General features: G+C 41.6%; 1 protein-coding gene across 3 annotated transcripts in view; it reads right to left on the minus strand.

Annotated features, from left to right (window-relative positions):
• LOC106609111 (GRAM domain-containing protein 4) overlaps positions 1 to 21,094 on the minus strand; it is a 68,639-nt gene that overhangs the window by 321 nt on the left and 47,224 nt on the right. For 2 of the 3 annotated variants that reach the window (XM_014207532.2, XM_014207535.2), the window contains 15 exons: positions 17,846 to 17,990; positions 16,677 to 16,702; positions 16,470 to 16,561; positions 15,762 to 15,853; positions 10,093 to 10,141; positions 9,906 to 9,977; positions 9,767 to 9,810; positions 9,455 to 9,564; positions 8,904 to 9,058; positions 8,333 to 8,350; positions 3,611 to 3,755; positions 3,382 to 3,475; positions 3,038 to 3,128; positions 2,806 to 2,874; positions 1 to 2,719 (listed from right to left, as the gene is read on the minus strand). The exon at positions 1 to 2,719 is cut by the window's left edge and continues 321 nt beyond it. In XM_014207532.2, the coding sequence (XP_014063007.1) occupies positions 2,606 to 2,719; positions 2,806 to 2,874; positions 3,038 to 3,128; positions 3,382 to 3,475; positions 3,611 to 3,755; positions 8,333 to 8,350; positions 8,904 to 9,058; positions 9,455 to 9,564; positions 9,767 to 9,810; positions 9,906 to 9,977; positions 10,093 to 10,141; positions 15,762 to 15,853; positions 16,470 to 16,561; positions 16,677 to 16,702; positions 17,846 to 17,990 (1,316 nt within the window). In that variant the 3' untranslated portion in view covers positions 1 to 2,605. The remainder of the gene's footprint in view (positions 2,720 to 2,805; positions 2,875 to 3,037; positions 3,129 to 3,381; positions 3,476 to 3,610; positions 3,756 to 8,332; positions 8,351 to 8,903; positions 9,059 to 9,454; positions 9,565 to 9,766; positions 9,811 to 9,905; positions 9,978 to 10,092; positions 10,142 to 15,761; positions 15,854 to 16,469; positions 16,562 to 16,676; positions 16,703 to 17,845; positions 17,991 to 21,094) is intronic. The other variant, XM_014207533.2, reaches the window with a different exon arrangement.

The raw sequence follows: 21,094 nt of genomic DNA on the forward strand, positions 1-21,094 counted from the left end.
AGCTCTCGGAGTCGCCATGACGACCTCTGCTCTCTGTAAGGAAGGCCTGTGAGTGATCCAAAAATAGCTAAAAGATTATCATGATTTTACCATGTACTGCACACCACTACCATTAGAACGATCACTGACGTTTTTTTTGCAGCGTGATTGACGTACAATATAATCTGACTAGAATGTTCTCTGATGTCACCGTCTATCTACTGTTAGCTCAACAGAAGAGCTAAACTTTAGCTTTAGCTATTAAAGCATTATAAACAGATCAGAGATCAGGCTTACGTTTGCGGTTGGGATGAAGGTGAGCAGCAGAGGTTGTCCTGAGACCAGTCTGAGCAGATTTAAAAGCTGACAGTTGACACAGTAATTCAAATGCAAGAAGAAGATATCTGTCCAGTCTTCATAACTCCACCTGTGGCTAGGAGCTCAAACCGACATTCCAAACAAAAGAAAAACAAATCAATTAAGGTTTTTAACCCAACCTTCAGTAAACATCAGTGTAGGCAGAGTATGGCGGGCAGTAAAAGAAAGAAACAAATTACGTTTTGGCAAAAAAATAAATGTAACTAAGCGTTTACAGCAGTAACACAATACATTCAGTGTGCTTCTTTTAGGACAGACCCTGATTGCAGATTTCAAAGTTAGTTGTTACTAAATCGACTAAGAAAGGTTTCAGGTAAGCATTAAGACTACAGTAACGTACAGTCAGACAATCATTCAATCGACACACTAACAGCATGAGTTCCTTAGACAATCTCCAGAAATCACATTTCGTATCCAGTCGTAACACAACTGGAGATTGGGTTTTGTAAGACAATAACTGACAAAAGTTTATATGGGCTTGTTAACAGTGTGGGAAGATGAATGCGTTTTAGGGGACTAGCTTGTTGTGCTGAGCCAAAGAAGGATCTGCGAGCATGGTATAATCTCCTCTCTCATTTGCAGTAAACGATAAATGAGAAATATGCCCACAATAACTCTTCCAGCCATCTTACAAAACACAGAAAGTGTGCACATCCACTTGGTTTGGCATTCATTACAATTCTACATATCAAACCTATCTGAGAAATAAAATACCAGCTTTTTGAATCCAGAATGGTGACAATAATAAAGTGACATTTAAAATATTCAGTTCAAACTTCTACTTCATCCTGCTGTGAATGAATCCTACAGAACTAGGCCAGATGAAATACTGAGATAAGTCGTCCAGGAGTTAACTAGTTACTAGTCAAGTTAACCAAGTTAAATTACTTCTTAACAGGACAGCACATTGTACACATCTGACCACTCCAGTGTTAATACTAGAGGTTGGTATTAGTGGCATTACCGTAGAACTACAATAGTACTACTATACCATAACATGTCACTAAAGACTGAAGTAACACAGGTTTTGGGCCTTGAGACACTGCGAAATCATTAGTATGTTTATGTGACCTACAGTGTGTACCTTAAGAATGTGTTAGCCTACTAGGCTAAGGTCAGCGCACAAGTTTAGTTCACTGAACCAGTTATGTTACATTTAAACTATGTACCTTCAGTTTAGACACATTATTCAGGGTTTAGGTCTGTTATGACTCTCTCTAACAGTGAGTGTGCTTTAGTTTTATAACACAATCCACAGACCCAGGACATACTTTAACAAAGTCCAGTTCCTCATCATTCCATTGGTTATTACAAAAATAAGCGGAATTCACAAGAAAGGCATTTGAAAACATTTCACAATGAACATCATCGCCAAGGTCCCCACTACTGTGCGTGACACAGTACAGTTCAGTAGTGAGTGTTGAAAGTATAACACATACACGTCATATGCAAAAAGACACCTGAACGCAAACTGTTTGCTGCTGAAATGTGCATGCGTGTCTCCACAGAAAATCCACAGCAACGATGTAAACTAATGGAAAAGGCTTCGTGTCATGTTGAACGTTGTTCAGACGTTGGCTCGACTTTCTCACAGCTTTTTGTTTTCTACACAAACATCTAGCTACCGTATGGCATACTGTCTGTACGGTTCCGTGCAAGACCAGCAGTCGCAGTTACACTGACTCAGACTTTGTGAGAAAGACAGAGAGAAGACAGGTGAGTAGAGATGCACGCTGTCTGGGCAGCACACACACACACACACACACACACACACACACACACACACACACACACACACACACACACACACACACACACACACACACACACACACACACACACACACACACACCTCTGAAGCGAATTAAAGCTGTCAGGCAAGCAGGCAGGAGAGCCAGCTCCTTCTCCTATGATGAGATGTCTGTGTTAAAAATGTCCCCCCCATCCCCTCTTCTTCATCCCCCTCATCCACGTTCCGACATAGAAAGAGTGCAGGAATGTGTGCACCATCCCTATTGGACTACAAGGTCCCACCTCCAGGCAGACGCACACACAGGCACCTCTCAGTCATAAAAGAGAAGATTGTCCAGTCACTGTAAATAAGAGAGGGAGGAGAAGAGGTGTGTGTCCTGTCACTTTCCCCCAATTGTCTTTCCTCCAGCCAGGGAGGGTTCAGGGGCAGGTGGCCCAGCCCTGACCCTAGCCTAGCCCTCTGTCCATGGCTACAGCTCAGGGCTACAGCTCAGGGCTACAGCTCAGGGCTGCCCGAGGGTGGTCTGGAGGTGGTAATGATTTTCATGTACTGGGTGAAGATCGCCTCGAAGGCCTCGTCTCGATGGATCATGGCACCAAACACCAGAGGCTGAGGAGACAGAAATCCACTAATTAATTTTATTTGTAAATATGTGAAGGAAAATAAAATGGTCAAATTAGTCTTTATTTCCATACCTTCTGTGTGGAGGGAGTGGCTATGGAGATTCCCATTCCAGACCCAGGTAAGACAGACAGCACTTTGTACTGGGAACAGAGACGAGATGGTATCAGATGCATACAACTATGATAGATTCATTTCAAAAGAACCTATCAGTTGTTAGAAGATGCATTTCAGGATGTGATATCACAGAAAACATAGAAAGGATATGATAAAAACACTGAATTAGTTAAGAGTGTAGATAGACACCTTCTGGATATCTGTGATGTCCACCAGCTTAATGACCTTATTCTTCTTGGAGGCCGCCGATTTGGAACTGGAGCTCTCGAAGCACAGATAACTGAGAGAAAAAGAGACAGATGGTGAGAGAGGAGGAAAGATAGAAAGATGGAGAGACGAGTCAGCACAAATCATCCGCTCTTGGATCTAGCTCTGAGAACCTGCAACATAATGGCACTATTTCGTGGCATGTTGTATACACCCACATGAGAGTAAAGATAGCACACCAAAAAGGAATAGCAGACCACGAGGTGAAAAGCTAGTGATTAAGTACTTGAAGAGACAAGCTAGTGTGATGAGGTAGGTCTACTTACTTCTCTGTAACGTAGAGCATGCCGTTTCGAATGTAGTCTGTTGGCATCTTCCGGTCTCTGTTGATGAGGCAGCACCTCCACCCATTGTCACACACTGTAGACACACACACAGAAAAATAGTTAATATTACAAGCGGCGGGACAGGGCCCCAAAAGCATAAAAAAAAGTAAATAGCAGGGGGTAATGTTTTTTTGAATAAAAATATTTTAGGTGCAGTACGTCCTCTAACCTGGTAGAGGGCGCTCATTCTCTGAGACGTTGAAGATCTCATGAAAGGCTCCCTTCTTGGTGCTATGAATCCTGGCGCTGTCACCATCCAGGTTTACACCGCATGGGACCGTTGCTAAGCTACCTCTTGCCACCACAGGCTGAATCTAGAGGGGAGGAGGAGGGGAAGTGGTAGGAGGGGGGGACGAGGAAAAGGAGGATTTGGGGAGCAGGTGGGGGAGGAGGAGGAAGAGGAAGAATTTTACTACAGAGCACTACTGTAGCCATCTTCCACTATGGATTCTCTCAGAGACTAAACTGGTAGACAGCCTCTCACAGAGGAAACATAAGATGGAGGCCATTCATCTGTACACAGTAGGAGTATGTGCTCCTCGTAACATAGCCTTGCAAACAACTTGCGGCTTATCTAACATCAGCCTCAGGGTGAGGGTCTCGTGCAAAGCGCAGAGCAGTTCCGACCCCCCCAGACACAGTACATATAGGTAGTCCGTCATCTCGGTTAGTTTCATTTCTAAGTGAGGACATTTTGTTATTTAACTTCATTTATTGTATTGTCTGTGTTCTAAGGGTATCCTCTACCCTTCTGCCCTGAAGTGTTCACTGGTTCACTACCCCTCACTAGTGTATATAATTATGGTGGAACATTGTCCACCTGTCTTTTGCCTATGCATGCTTACACCCACCAATCCAATGTTTTAGTGAAGGCTAAATCCCTGAAGGGGGGGGGGGGCAGCGAGTGTACACTTCAGGCAGGGGGTTGGGGGGTGGGGGATCAGAAGTCAGTGTACAGTATAGACAGGATGGTATAGTAGTGGATTAGTTCGTGTTTGTAATGCTGGGAGTGAGAGTAGGGAGCTCTGCAGATAAATGGCCATGCCAGTTACAGCTACAGTACAATATACTCCCTCATGCTGCAGGCAGGCAGGCCCCTAGCTATACCAGCAGATAGACGGGATTATTTGTAATGTTACATAGAAGTAGAATAGAGTAGAAGTCTTCGATTAGCTGTAGAATAAGTCTTAGTTACATGGTTGGAGAATTCAGACACACTAATTAGCTCTGTTTTTCAAGGGTTACCTGGTAAATTATTCTAACTGAGTGATTGTTATACAAAGCCTACTACTAATTGGAAACACAAGAAAGTTATACCTTAACTGATTATCTTACCATCGACATTTCAGTGTTCTAGAGGTAAACTATGGGGGAAATAAAGGTGCTACTGTAAACCGGACAATAGTGTATCCTACTCTAGTCACACTAAAGTTGCTTTTGACAGTGCTGGTTTGGGGTTGTGTCAGCACACTGAACACCTGGTTACTACAGAGTATGTCTGTGAAAATGGATTAAAAAAAAAAGTCAAATGAATTCATAATTGTTTCAATTAAGACTGGTTCAATTAAAGCTTAGCAAGTGTCTCTTTTGGACTGAGTTTAACGTTATGTCATTAGGGCCCACTAAAAGTGGATACATGCATTGATATTTTTGATCCATTTATTCACAAACACTCAGTTAATGTTGGGAGGTTTGTCGTGAACCACACGCACACACTCAGTGCGCACACACACATACAGACAGACCACCGGTCAAAAGTTTTAGAACACCTACTCATTCAAGGGTTTTTCTTAATTTTTTACCATTTTCTACATTGTAGAATAATAGTAAAGACATCAAAACTATGAAATAACACATAAGAAAATATGTAGTAACCCCCCCCCCAAAAAAAGGTGTTAAATCAAAATATATTTTATATTTGAGATTCTTGAAATAGCCACCCTTTGCCTTGATGACAGCTTTGCACACTCTTGGCATTCTCTCAACCAGCTTCACCTGGAATGCCTTTCCAACAGTCTTGAAGGAGCACTTGTTGGCTGCTTTTCCTTCACTCTGCGGCCCAACTTGTCCCAAACCATCTCAATTAGGTTGAGGTTGGGGATTGTGAAGGCCAGGTCATCTGATGCAGCACTCCATCACTGTCCTTCTTGGTCAAATAGCCCTTACACAGACTGGATGTGTGTTGGGTCATTGTCCTGTTGAAAAAGAAATGATAGTCCCACTAAGCACAAACCAGATGGGATGGCGTATCGCGGCAGAATGCTGTGGTAGCCATGCCAGTTAAGTGTGCCTTGAATTCTAAATAAATCAGTGTCACCAGCAAAGAACCCCCACACCATAACACCTCCTGGGGAAATACACATGCAGAGAACATCCGTTCACCCAGACCGCGTCTCACAAAGACACAGCAGTTGGAACTAAAAATCTCATATTTGGACTCCAGACCAAAGGACAAATTTCCACCAGTCTAATATCCATTGTTCGTGTTTCTTGGCCCAAACAAATCTCTTCTTCTTATTGGTGTCCTTCAGTAGTGGTTTCTTTGCAGCAATTCGACCATGAAGGCCTGATTCACACAGTCTTCTCTGAACAGTTGATGTTGAGATGTGTCTGTTGCTTGAACTCTGAAGCATTTATTTGCACTGCAATTTCTGAGGCTGGTAACTCTACTGAACTTGTCCTCTGCAGCAGAGATAACTCTGGGTCTTCCATTCCTGTGGCGGTCCTCGAGAGAGTTTCATCATAGCGCTTGATGGTTATTGCAACTGCACTTGAAGAAACTTTCAAAGTTCTTGAAATTTTCCATATTGACTAAAGTAATGGACCGTCATTTTGCTTTTCTTATTGGAGCTGTTCTTGCCATAATATGGACTTGGTCTTTTACCAAATAGGGCTATCTTCTATATACCACCCCTACCTTGTCACAACACAACTGATTGGCTCAAACGCATTAGCCTGTTGGGGCTAGGGGGCAGTATTTTCACGGCTGGATAAAAAAACATAACCGATTTAATCTGGTTACTAATCCTACCCAGTAACTAGAATATGCATATACTTATTATATATGGATAGAAAACACCCTAAAGTTTCTAAAACTGTTTGAATGGTGTCTGTGAGTATAACAGAACTCATTTGGCAGGCAAAACCCAGAGACATTTTCTGACAGGAAGTGGATACCTGATGTGTTGAATTACCTTTAAGCCTATGCCACTGAAACACACAGGGGCTGATTAATGTTTTGGCACTTCCTATTGCTTCCACTAGATGTCACCAGCCTTTACAAAGTGTTTTGAATCTTCTACTATGAGATCTGACCGAACAAGAGCCTTGGAACGGTGATGGCCGATTAGACTCTGGCGCGCGAGGTCATGTTGGGTACCCTCGTTCCAATACGTTTTAAAAGAGAATGCATTCGTCCACCTTGAATATTATTCATGTTCTGGTTAAAAAAGGCACTAATGATTTATGCTATACAACGTTTGACATGTTTGAACGAACGTAAATATATTTTTTCCCCTCGTTCATGAAGTGAAGTCCGGCGGGCTTAGATCATGTGCTAACAACACGGAGCTTTTTGGACATAAATGATGAGCTTTTTTGAACAAAACTACATTCGTTATGGACCTGGGATTACTGGAAGTGACATCTGATGAAGAGAATCAAAGGTAATGGATTATTTACATAGTATTTTCGATTTTAGATCTCTCCAACATGGCCGTTTGTCTGTATCGCAAAGCGTATTTTTCTGGGCGCAGTGCTCAGATTATTGCAAAGTGTGATTTACCAGTAAGGTTATTTTTAAATCTGGCAAGTCGATTGCGTTCAAGAGATGTAAATCTATAATTCTTTAAATGACAATATAATATTTTACCAATGTTTTCTAATTTTAATTATTTAATTTGTGGTGCTGACTTGACTGCCGGTTATTGAAGGGAAACGATTTCCTGAACATCAACGCCATAGTAAAATGCTGTTTTTGGATATAAATATTAACTTGATAGAACTAAAAATGCATGCATTGTCTAACATAATGTCCTAGGAGTGTCATCTGATGGAGATTGTCAAAGGTTAGTGCATCATTTTAGCTGGTTTTATGGTTTTGGTGACGCATGTCTTTGAATTGACAAAACATTACACACAGCTATTGTCAATGTACTCTCCTAACATAATCTAACTTTATGCTTTCGCCGTAAAACCTTTTTGAAATCGGACAACGTGGTTAGATTAAGGAGATGTTTATCTTTCAAAGGGTGTAAGATAGTTGTATGTTTGAAAAATTTGAATTTTGACATTTATTTGGTTTCAAATTTGCCGCTCTTGAAATGCACCTGCTGTTGATAGGGTGCACCACGGGTGGCACGCTAGCGTCCCACATAGCCCCAAGAGGTTAAGAAGGAAAGAAATTCCACAAATTAACTTTTAAGAAGGCACACCTTTTATTTGAAATGCATTTCAGGTGACTACCTCATGAAGTTGGTTGAGAGAAGAACGGCAATTACGTGCAAAGCTGTCATCAAGGCAAAGGGTGATTTGTTTAAATAGCTGTAAAATAGTCATATGTTTGAGAAATTGAAGTAATAGGATTTTTAAGGTTTTGAAAATCGCGCCACAGGCTGCAAGTGGCTGTTACGTAGGTGGGACGATTTCGTCCCGCCTAGCCCAGAGAGGTTAACACTTTTTTGGTTACTACATGATCCCATATGTGGCATTTCATAGTTTTGATGTCTTCACTATTATTCTACAATGTTGAAAATAGTAAAAATAAAGAAAAACCCTGGAATGAGTAGATGTTCTAAATCTTTGAACCGGTGGTGTATATACATGTTTTAGCTGGTGGCACACACAGGCACTACGTAACGTAATGGGGACAGAAGCACACCAGAGTCCCTACCTTCTCAGACCCAGACAGCTGAGAGAGAGAAACAAAACACAACGTATAGTGACAGTCACTAAAGCAAAGCCCATCTAGCACCACTAACATTACTGCCAATTGGCTGAGGAAACAAACCAAGAGCCATTGCAAACACTCAACACAGTCTCGCACACACACACCACACACACACACGACAGAGCATGACATTCAGGAGACAGTGTCAAGGTAAATTAAGTTTGTTTAAAGTAAGGGCTCAACATAAAAAAGGGTTAAGGCTCATCATAAGATAAAATAATTGCAATGTTGGTTTGACAGTAGTTACGGTTATTATTTAAAAACAAAAAAATCTATCCTTCAGTTGTAATAGATTCTTTGGGGTTTAGTTATTTAGCATTTGGATAAAGGCCAGTGTTAGGGAAGTTTGGGTTGGATAAAGAATTGGTTCCTTTCTCTATGGGGCTAAGTTATTTTTGCGCCCCCAGAGTAAGTTGTCAGATGACAGCCTGTGTGTTATTGTATACCGTATATGTTGTGTACGTGTGTGTGGATATGTATACATGTGTATGCATTCATAAGTGCGTGTCCTCACCCGTCGGGACATTGTAGCGTTGGTCCTCTCCTTCAGCTGTGGATCAGTTGGTAGGTTGTTCCAGTCGATGTGAGGTGTGTCATATTTGTCCCTCAGCTTGGGACAGCTCTTAAACAAGAAGTCTATGATGAAGAATTTGATCCCTGCATACAGTCCTGAGAGCGAGAGAGAAAAAATGTCATACATTATAATTTTTTAAAAAGTTGACAGTAATGTTGTAAAAGTACAATGATTGCACAAAAACATATGTCGGTATACTTTTTTATTTACACGTTTTACACATTTCATAAAACGGGTGTCTGCTGTAAACTAAACGGCTCAGTCAGTCTCCTTCATCTTAAAGCCTCCACAGCCACCAACAGGGAACACACAGGAGAAGACCAATTGCTTTAGAGAGGAACAAAAATTGTTCCAAGAGACAATGCCTCCGAGCAGCAAAGAGAATAAAGTGGTGTTTTTATATTGAATGTTACGTAACCATAGCATTTCACTCAGTGTGTGTGTGAGGGCTACAGCAGCATGTGTATGATTGTGTGTGCGCATGTACTCACCAATCATGAAGCCCACGAGTTTAAAGGGCAGTATGCAGGAGGAAAGAAAGGCAACCCACAGGCTTATGTAGAGCTTCTGAGTGATCTCAGGCTGCACCCACATGAACAGGCTGAACACACACACACACACACACACACACACACACACACACACACACACACACACACACACACACACACACACACACACACACACACACACACAGAAAGAGAGAGCGATAGCGAGAGGGAAACCGTTGGATCAACTATTCAGACCAACTTAGAGAAAGAGTATAGAATGGTAAGACAGTGAAACAGCCATTTCTTACTTACTTCTTTATTTTCTCCAAAACATCCGCCATCTTACCAAAAAGATTCTGTGAAAAAAGCCCAACAAAATGACTTTTCCGAAAAATACAATGTCTGAATGTGGTGTGTTTGCATGCGTGCTTGTGTATGTTCACTACTGTACCTGTGCTTTTTGTGCAACATCAAGCACTAACTGGAACTTTTCAGACACAGTCAAGTCATCCTTTGACGGTTCCTACATGAAACAAACCCAAAACAATCAGCTCATTCCATTCCAAAAAGGTAGGAAGTACGACAGGCCACTTCCTGTGAGGTCAGAGGAAGTCATGTGAAAATGGGAGGTCTCTTACTATAGGATCCGTAATATCCGGCACAATGCTCCACTGAATCCTCCAACCTCTGAAAAGGAAAAAAAGGGAAGAGATCAAAATAAATGTAAAGAGGTCAAAACTCTAAAGCAGGGATGGACAACTGGTGCCTGCGGATCAATTTCATTTTTTTTTTTTAGAACTCAGTTAGAATAATAGAATACACAACATTTGGTTGTGCATCAGCAGTTTCTCTCATGTCCGTCACTCAATTAGCCCATGTCAGCTAATATTTTTTAGATTGGCAAGTTAGCCTAGCGGCCAGCTAGCTACACTTGTAGTAATCATTGTTGAATTACCGACAGGGAGCACCCATTGATTTTATAAGTCACTCAGAATTCATGCAATTCTCTTTCTCAACCCAATGGCAAAATGAATAGAATTGCAGGAAATTAAATCTGCAACTTTATTTTTCCCTCTGTGCTGTCAAGAGGGCCGCTAAAAAAAAAGAATTGTTCGCAAGGCGGGGGGTGGTTACAAATTTTTGCTTAGGGTCCCCTAAAATACTAGGGATAGCTCTGACTGCATGTGTGGGTATGGATGAGGGTACAGAGACCCGCGAGCCACTGCGGTCCCCCATGATGAGTTCAGATTCTTGGTTGCCCATCCCTGCAATAAAGGACTCAGTGAAAATGAGCTGCCCCACATTAAATAGGTAGGTACAGTGTAATTACATGTAATAGAGAGCAGAGTATGAATTTATTCATCCCAACTTGGTAAATATGAACAAAAATAAACATGTAAAAGTGTTGGTCACTTGTTTCATGAGCTGTCCCCGAAATTGTCCATATGCAAGCTCATTTCTTTCAAATTGTGTACACACATTTGTTTACATTCTTGTTAGTGAGCATTTCTCCTTTGCCAAGATAATCTATATACCTGACAGGTCGGCATATGAAGACGCAGATTAAACACCATGATCATTACACAGGTGCACCTTGGCTGGGGACAATTAAAAAGGCCACTAATATGTGCAGTTTTGTCACAACACAATGCCACAGATGTCTCAAGTTTTGAGTGAGCATACAATTGGCAAGCTGACTGCATGAATGTCCAAGCTGTTGCCAGAGAATTGAATCTTCATTTCTCTACCATAAGCCTCCTCCAACGTCATTTTGGAGAATTTGGTAGTACGTCTAACCGGTCTTACAACCGCAGACCACGTGTAACCACTCCAGACCAGGACCTCCACATCACCTGCGGGATCGTCTGAGACCAGCCACCCGGACAGCTGATGGAACTGGGTTTGCCCAACCAAAGAATTACTGCACAAACTGCCATAAACCTTCTCAGGGAAGCTCATCTGCGTGCTCGTCATCCTCGCCAGGGTCTTGACCTGGCTACAGTTCTGCGTCGTAACAGACTTCAGTGGGCAAATGCTCACCTTTGATGGCCACTGGCACGCTGGAGAAGTGTGCTCTTCACAGATGAATCCTGGTTTCAACTGTACTGGGCTGACAGCGTGTATGGCGTGTTGACAAGCGGTTTGCTGATGTCAACGTTGTGAACTGCGAGCGCCACGGTGGCGTTGGGGTTATGGTAGGGGCAGGCATAAGCTACGGACAACGAACACAATTGCATTTTATCGATAGCAATTTGAATGCACAGAGATACCGTGATGAGATCCTGAAGCCCGTTGTTGAGCCATTCAACCGCCAACATCACCTCATTTCAGCCTGATAATGCACGGCCCCATGTCGCAAGGATCTGTACACAATGCCTGGAAGCTGAAAATGTCCCCGTTTCTTCCATGGTCTGCATACTCAGACATGTCACCCACTGAGCATGTTTGGGATGTTCGTGAAATTGTTGCATATTGCGTTTATATTTTGTTCAGTGCAGAGCATGTGAGCCGAGTTGAGCAGTTGGAAATCGCGCTCACCGCTCTATCGCTGCGCAAAAAAACGCTCCAAATAAGCTACATTCATTAAAATAAATTTAACCAACACCTACCTGTTTTTGTGACTACCTGGACCTACCAATTGTTTTTTAAGAATTGAAACCAAACCATAAGGATTTGAATTAAAAGTATTTGAATAAACATAAAAAGGTGAATGTAAGAAGCAAACAATTTCAAATAGGCTAACGTCATATTAACCAGCATATAACACTAAATAGGTCAGGAGCCAGACAGGGAGCCTAAGAAGGAATTATTTAGGCTATATTATTTCAAGGCTATAGCCTACAAATAAATACATTGTGAAGCATTAGCGAGTGCTACACAATAGGCTGGCAGGGACATAAAGCGCTCAGCATTTAAACATTGTGATGGAATTGAAGCATTAGCCTATAAATTGTGACTTACTTATACAATTTAACCTCTTGGGTAGGGGGCAGTATTTTGACGTCCGGATGAAAAGCGTGCCCGTAGTAAACTCCCTGCTTGCTACTCAGGCCCAGAAGGTAAGATATGCATATTATTAGTAGATTTGGATAGAAAACACTGAAGTTTCTAAAACTGTTTGAATGATGTCTGAGTATAACAGAAGTCATATGGCTGGCAAAAACCTGAGAACAAATCCAACCAGGAAGTGTGGAAATCTGAGGTTTGTAGTTTTTCAAGTGATTGCCTATCTAATATACAGTGTATGTGGGGTCATTTTGCACTTCCTAAGACTTCCACTAGATGTCAACAGTCTTTAGAACGTTGTTTCATGCTTCTACTGTGAATGGGGAGAGAATAAGAGTGCTTGGAATCAGATGACTGAGAAAATGACATGAGCTCAATCACGCGCGATCCCGTGAGAGTTAGGTGTGTTCCTTTTCATTTCTGAAGACAAAGGAATCATACGGTTGGAAAATTATGGAAGATTTATGATAAAAACATCCTAAAGATTGATTCTATACATCGTTTGACATGTTTCTACAAACTGTAATATAACTTTTTGGACTTTGTCTGAACTTACTGCGCGAGCACAGTGCATTTGGATTACTCGACTGAACGCGCGAACAAAAGGGAGGTATTTGGACATAAAAATGGACTTTATCGAAACAAAACAAACCTTTATTGTGGAACTGGGATTCCTGGGAGTGCATTCCAATGAAGATCATCAAAGCTAAGTGAATATTTATAATGCTATTTGTGACTTCTGTCGACTCCAAAATAGCAGGTATCTGTATGGCTTGTTTTGATGTCTGAGCGCTGTACTCAGATTATTGCAAAGTTTGCTTTCGCTGTAAAGCTTTTTTGAAATCTGACACAGCGGTTGCATTAAGGAGAAGTTTATCTATAATTCTGTGCATAACACTTGTATCTTTTATCAAAGTTTTTGAGTATTTCTGTAAATTGATGTGCTCATTCACCGATTTTGGAGGCAAAACATTTCTGAACATTACACGCCAATGTAAAATGGTTTTTTTGGATATAAATATGAACTTTATCGAGCAAAACATACATGTATTGTGTAACATGAAGTCCTGAGTGCCATCTGATGAAGATCATCAAAGGTTAGTGATTAATGTTAACTGTATTTCTGGTTTTTGTGACACCTCTCCTTGCTTGGAAAATGGCTGTGTGGTTTTTCTTGTCTAGGTGCTGTCCTAACATAATCTAATGATATGCTTTCGCCGTAAAGCCTTTTTGAAATCGGAACACTGTGGTTGGATTAACGAGAAGATTGTCTTTAAAATGGTGTATAATACTTGTATGTGTGAGAAATTTGAATAATGAGATTTTTGTTGTTTTGAATTTGGCGCTCTGCTATTTCACTGGCTGTTGGCGAGCTGGGACGCTACCGTCCCACATACCCTAGAGAGGTTTTAAACGAAAAAAGGCTCATTAGTGCCTTTGAATACATTTTTTTAATACCTTTTTAGAAACATGAGTTTGACACTCTGTGGCTTCAGGCTCATGCGATGGTGCCTGGAGAGCCGGCCAGCAGCGGAGAATATTCTCTCCACACTTGCACAGCCACTGGGGATGCTAAACATCCTTTTGGCCACTCTTGCCAGGCTGGGCAGAGATGCAGAGTTGGTTTTTTATTTTTCTATATGTAGGCCTAAAAGTTTAGGCTAAATAACCCAATCAAAACGTAAAGCTGCTTGAATGTGGGAATATTCCAGGCCTATTGGGCGTCACTACAGTCCCTGGTTCGAATCCAGGCTGTATCACATCCGGCCGTGATTGGGAGTCCCATAGAGGGGCGCACAATTGGCGCAGCATCGTCCGGGTTTGGCCATCGTTGTAAATAAGAATTTACAATGAAGAACTGACTTACCTAGTTAAATAAAATAAAAATAATATTGGTCCAGAATCAATTATGGCCTATTGTATAGATAATAGAATGAAAATGAACAAAAAGTTTAACAGATCAAATATTTTGTTTATAAATACTTTGCTACAATGACACACTTTGTTATGACACACACACACACACACACACACACACACACACACACCTTTCTTTTAGCATGTGCACGTAGTAAGTACACCATCATGCTTTTTGGATACATGTCTTTTCAGATTGCACAATGATTCTTTAGTTGTGGACACTACATCACTGCACTCCCTCTCTTGGTCCTCATCTTTGTAAGACCTTGATTTAGCATCTGTTTTATCAGTTTCTTTATGAAAATATTTCCTGACCACAATTTCAGTAGCTAAAGCAAGGGGCTATTGCAGCACACAAGTAAACTACAAATGCATGCTAGAGTGGGCATGCCCTGAGCTCGTGACGTGAGCGCTGCTGGAGCAAAATTGGAGCAGGTGAGAAGGCCGACGCTCCAGCCTTTGGGAATTTTGCTCCACGCTCTCGCTCCAGCTCCACTCATATACTCTGGTTCAGTGTGGTTGCATCACTCATCATCATCAATAAATTAAATTTACCGTAATTTCCGGACTATTAAGCGCACCTGAATATAAGCCGCACCCACTGAATTAAAAAAATAAATATATTTTGAACATAAATAAGCCGCACATGTCTATAAGCCGCAGGTGCCTACCGGTACATTGAAACAAATGAACTTTACACAGGCTTTAACGAAACACAGCTTGTAACAAAAATAAATAGGCTTTAACGAAACACGGCTTGTAACAAAAATAAATAGGCTTTAACGAAACACGGCTTGTAACAAAAAATAAAAAATTAGCAGTAAGCTTTAGTTGTCTTTTTGCACTGAGTCAATTCCTCACGCTGCTGTTTCCAACGTCTTATCATCCACTCATTAAGACTAAGCTCCCGTGCAGCAGCTCCATTTCCTTTTCCAACAGCCAGATCAATCGCCTTCAACTTGAAAGCTGCATCATATGCATTTCTCCGTGTCTTTGCCATGATGAGGGTGACAAAATGACTACCGTCATCAGAATGATGGGAAGTTTGAGAGCGCTCGATTTAATCTAAACAGTAAACAAAAAAGTTGTTTGACCTTAACACGTTCGGCAATTTCATTGGTCTAATGAAAGCTTCACGCCGCCAAAAAACTGAGCACGTCACAGAATGTGTTTTTTTGGAGAGAAAACTATTTGAAAGCGGGAAAAATCCATATATTAGCCGCGTCATTGTTTAAGCCGCGGGGTTCAAAGCGTGGGAAAAAATTTGCGGCTTATAGTCCGGAATTTAGTTGCATCACTCATCATCACCAATAAATGACAATGTAATATATGTGTATGTGTATGTGTGTGTGTGTGTGTGTGTGTAGTATTCTTGTCTTACTTAGCAATGAGGTAATTCAAGGAGAGCCTCAGGATGGCCAAGAAGAGGAACATGGGGATGGCCCAGCCATGCCATGCAGCATTCATGTAGATCTGAGACAGAAGGAAACACAAATGACATTCATCATTATATACAGTACTTAGCCTAGATCCTATTTCTCACAATCAGATTTAATATACAAGTTTTCCAAATGACAAGCGCTACTGAATATAGTGGGAGATTTGGGGCATTGAATGAGAGGAACTTGAAGAGACAAGCATTAGATTAGACATTTGGTCGATGTCTATCTCTATAGAATAGCATGTGTCAAAGCCTTGAGATAATGTTTACAGTAGTACATTTAACATTTTTTTAATTAACCTTTATTTAACTAGTCAAACTCAAACAGGACAGCTCACTAAAGGGATAGTTCACCCAAGTTACATATTAGTTTCCTTACCCTATAAGCAGTCTATGGATATGGTATGACAGAAATCATGCTTTGGTTTTGTTTGCCTGGCCTTGTTTCCAAATGCTAACTTATACATTTGTGGCACAACTCCAATGCAAGTCAATGGTACCGATATTAGCATTTTTTGGCGCTTCATGTCCAAATCATCCTAAAGTTTCTCAAATTAATTGTGTAGCTCAATGAAGTTACTTCTAGATGATTCGGACACGACTCGCATATATCCCTTTAAAAAGACAGATAGGAGCAGTCGTACTCACTATGAAGGAAATAGCGGAGGTGTATACAGAGTGCCAGTTGGATAAGGCTGAGAGGTTCCTCATGAAGTTAGTTACAGGTCTGGCTCCTCGCTCTGGAAAAATACAAAAATCAGTCATCAACCTATTGTCACATTACAACAATATCTGACAACAACAGTAGCTGAATGGCAGAAGGTTCTGAATGGGTATTAATCTATAAAAACTCACTGAGTCGCCTCATGTTTTCTGTTAGCCTGGAGAGAGAGAGGGACATACAATGGTAGATGATACAACATGAACTTTAGCATGCACTTTACACAGACACCATACCGTGGGGGAACAGAATTCTCAAACATCTACTAAAAGAGAGAAGTGTTTCTGCTGGCGGAGGTGGCTACACCTCAACCCACTGATCATTCTGTTTATGAGTCACACAGAGGCGAGGAGGAGAGGAAAGAATGAAGAGCTCAATCTATTTCTCTGTTCTCTCCACAAGGTCAGCTGCAATACAGCACATCCTTTATTTCTAGAGCTTTCGACCTGCGCTGCCAACTTTTATCCAATCCGTGTGCACTTCAAACTGCGTATGTATGTGTGTTTACAGTAGCCTCCTGCCAAAGGTCACAATCGGATCTGTGCCTAGCAGGAGAATGAGCCAAGTCCTAGACTGAACCCAGCTAGCTTAAAGTGGAGTAAAGAGGAGCATGACATGAGTTGCATCTCATATGTCACCATTCGGAGTTCACCCCCTAATGGTAAAGGTTAGAATTGGGGGATAGTGAAGCTGATCCTAAATCAGTGCACCGAGGGCAATGTCTATAGCCTCAGTCAATGGCTGCAGGGAGTTGTAGTATGGTCAAGCCACCACCAGAGGGCACAGACATTGTATTCACTCCCTGTGGCCAATCTGCCTTACATGACCTCATATTAAACCCAGACAGGAAGGGCCTACCAGCCAATCAAATGTCTGAACACCACACTAATGTTTCTGTGAGTGTTACATGGTTTCACACCGTTTTAAAATAGCTTACTTCCTACTGAAAACCACCCTGGTCATGTTGCTCATGCAGTGATGTGCAACGCATACAGAATGTCCAGATGTCTTGTGTCTGTATAGAATTCACATCACTACCATTAAGGTTTGGGTAAAAGACTACTACTGTTTTTGTGAGTGGTAGCTAACTGGCCATGAGGGGTGCAACATAAACACACAATTCCGATAATGACTGCTACAACACAGCCTCTCAATGTGACTGCTGTTTTCACCTAGTTTATTACATAGAAATAAGATTACAAGAACAGACATTGCCATTCAAAACCAATATTCCATGATGGGTGGACCCATTCATTCTATTTCTATGGTTTTGACAACACATTGTAGGAACACAGCAACGTACCTTTTAGCACTTAGCGGTTCCTCAGCCTCCACAGTGTTCTCCTCCGGGACGAAGCGGAAGTCTTCTATGTAGACCCCCACCCTGTCGTAGAGCCACCTCCACGCCCGCAAGTACAGGGTCTCCCCCTGTGGCGGCTTCTCTTTGTCTGGAGGGGCAGAGTTGAAGATCATGTTGTCATTAGGCTTCTTGTGTGGGTGTTGTATGTTATTGTATACTTGGAAGAGGACTCATGCATGTTCTTTCATCTTGTTACTGAATATAAATAAACATGCATTCAAAAGACAGAAAGAGGGAGAGCGAGAACAAGAGAGAGAGAGACAGGCAGCACAGGCTTATAATTAGTACAATGAAGTTGCCTCCCTGTCGGTTTGGCATTTATGTTCCTAGAGCTGTGCCTAAGGGCAACTTCTATAACTACCTGAAGCTGTTTATTGAAATGAAGACAGGTAGAGAAGGAGACAGGTCTGTAGATCTCCCAGTTAAGAAGCTGGTTTAATTTAGAGTTAATACCAAAGACCCATTAACCTAAATTACACACTGAGCTCCTTGTGTCTCTTACAGAAACACAAGTTCATGTACGCACACATACACACATTCTACATTTGGTGAGGCTGCTCTAACACTGTGGGCCTGTCTGGCCTAGATTCAAAACTTAGCCCATTTCCTAAAATAAAACACCCTTGCCAGTGTCACCAGCACCTGAAGCTACTAGACGAACAACTGGTTCTGGAACCCTAAAATAATTTATTTTCAAGAGATACTTCTACAGCTCCTCTCCCCCAACCCACGCACACAAACAGTGTATTCTTCCAGCCTGCTAACAGATAGATTACTGCCAGGCAGCCTGTGCTCCACACACACTAAAATATATATATATCTGCTAATGAGGATGTTCAGCACCCAGAAAGTGTTTTGCACTTAACACTGTTATTAAAGCTGCCTGTCCTTACTGCTGGGTTAGAGTTTTAAAATGAATGGGGAAACTGTGTGTGAGGGGAAACAGAGTTTTTTGAAGTAATTGTTTTGATATGAGAATACCTGTTTATCAAATAAAATGTTATTGGTCACATAGACATTTGTAGCAGATGTTATTGGGGTTGTAGCAGATGTTATTGGGGTTGTAGCGAAATGCTTGTGTTCCTAGCTTCCCATCTCCAAGTTTGAGGTGTGTGTGTGTATTCTGCATTGACTCAAGGGATTAAGGACAAGCGTGTGTGTGTGTGTGTGTGTGTGTGTGTGTGTGTGTGTGTGAGAATATGTGACCCGTTTCAGGAAACTATGCGTATGTCACAAGTCACGACTTAACATGAGAGCCATTCATATTTTTTTGTTGGCAGAAATGCCTTCGGGAACATGTGAACTTTCATGTGCCTTAATAACAAACTTGTATGCCATCTGTAAATACCAATAAAATTGTTAAAATTACGAGCCTTGTTGGTTAAGCCACAGAAAGATAGCAACCTTCCCACTAGCCATGATTGGCTGAGATAATGAGAGGGTTGGACATGCCGAGAGAGGAGTTCAGATTGGTCTGCCATATAGAACGCTGTCTATTTGAGCTGGTCAGTCTGTTGGTAATCCTGTCGAACACGGCTTTAAAAAAATATATGTATTGTGTAGTGGAGCTGGATAAGTGTTGCTCTCCACTTTCTGGAGGATCAAGTTTTGAAATCAGTGGAATTAGAGTATGATAGAGAAAACACCTGTCTCCGGATTACATCTTCAAACTTCGGGCAACAGTGGCATGGCATCCGTGACAGGGAGACGCATCCATCATGCATGATAGTGTGATCATACACGTTTACCTAGCTAGCTAGCTACATGTCTTAAGCTAAAGTGTACTGTTAGCTCTAAGGCTGGCGTTATTATTCATATCCCAGAGCTGTTTGCTTTTCTAGTTAGAGACTAATGTTAGCTAGCTAACATTGAAACATGGTTGGTTAGCTCCCAGCAGATTCATGCAGGGTAACGTTAGTACAGTGGTTTTTCCTTAAAATGTTGAGCTTATGCTGCGGTCGTTTGTGATAGATGGTGGCATATTGTGGTAAATTGCATCATTCTGGCAACAATGGCTGAGACTTAAATAACGTGCTGCAGTACGCCACAACTTTTAAAGGAAGAACCACTATGTTCGTTGTTGTTTAACTAGCTAACGTTAGACGGCAGGCTCGTTAGTTACGTGACGAGTGTAATCTTACACATTGTTTACCTAGCTAGGTTCATTGTTTACCTACCTAGCTAGCTACAGTTGAAGTCGGAAGTTTACATACACTTAGGTTGGAGTCATTAAAACTCGTTTTTCAACCACTCCACAAATCCCTTGTTAACAAACTATAGTTTTGGCAAGTGGGTTAGGACATCTTTGTGCATGACACAAGTAATTTTTCCAACAATTGTTTTCAGACAGATTATTTCACTTATAATTCACTGTATAACAATTCCAGTGGGTCAGAAGTTTACATACACTAAGTTGACTGTGCCTTTAAACAGCTTGGAAAATTCCAGAAAATTATCTCATGGTTTTAGAAGCTTCTGATAGGCTAATTGACATCATTTGAGTCAATTGGAGGTGTACCTGTGGATGTATTTCAAGGCCTACCTTCAAACTCAGTGCCTCTTTGCTTGACATCATGGGAAAATCAAAATAAATCAGCCAAGACCTCAGAAAAAGAAATTGTAGACCTCCACAAGTCTGGTTCATCCTTGGGAGGAATTTCCAAATGCCTGACGGTACCACGTTCATCTGTACAAACAAGAGTACGCAAGTATAAACACCATCCGACAATGCAGCCGTCAGGAAGGAGACGCGTTCTGTCTCCTAGAGATGAATGTACTATGGTGCGAAAAGTGCAAATCAATCACAGAACAACAGCAAAGGACCTTGTGAAGATGCCGGAGGAAACATGTACAAAAGTACCTATACCCAGAGTAAAACGAGTCCTATATCGACATAACCTGAAAGGCCACTCAGCAAGGAAGAAGCCACTGCTCCAAAACCCCCATAAAAAAAGCCAGACTGGGAGCTAAGATTGTACTTTTTGGAGAAATTTCCTCTGGTCTGATGAAACAAAAATAGAACTGTTTGGCCATATTGACCATCGTTATGTTTGGAGGAAAAAGGGGGAGGCTTGCAAGCCGAAGAACACCATCCCAACCTTGAAGCACGGGGGTGGCAATTTCATGTTGTGGGGGTACTTTGCTGCAGGAGGAACTGGTGCACTTCACAAATAGATGGTATCATGATGAGGG

This window comes from Salmo salar, chromosome ssa07, assembly GCF_905237065.1.
Source record: "Salmo salar chromosome ssa07, Ssal_v3.1, whole genome shotgun sequence".
Classification (NCBI taxonomy): domain Eukaryota; kingdom Metazoa; phylum Chordata; class Actinopteri; order Salmoniformes; family Salmonidae; genus Salmo; species Salmo salar.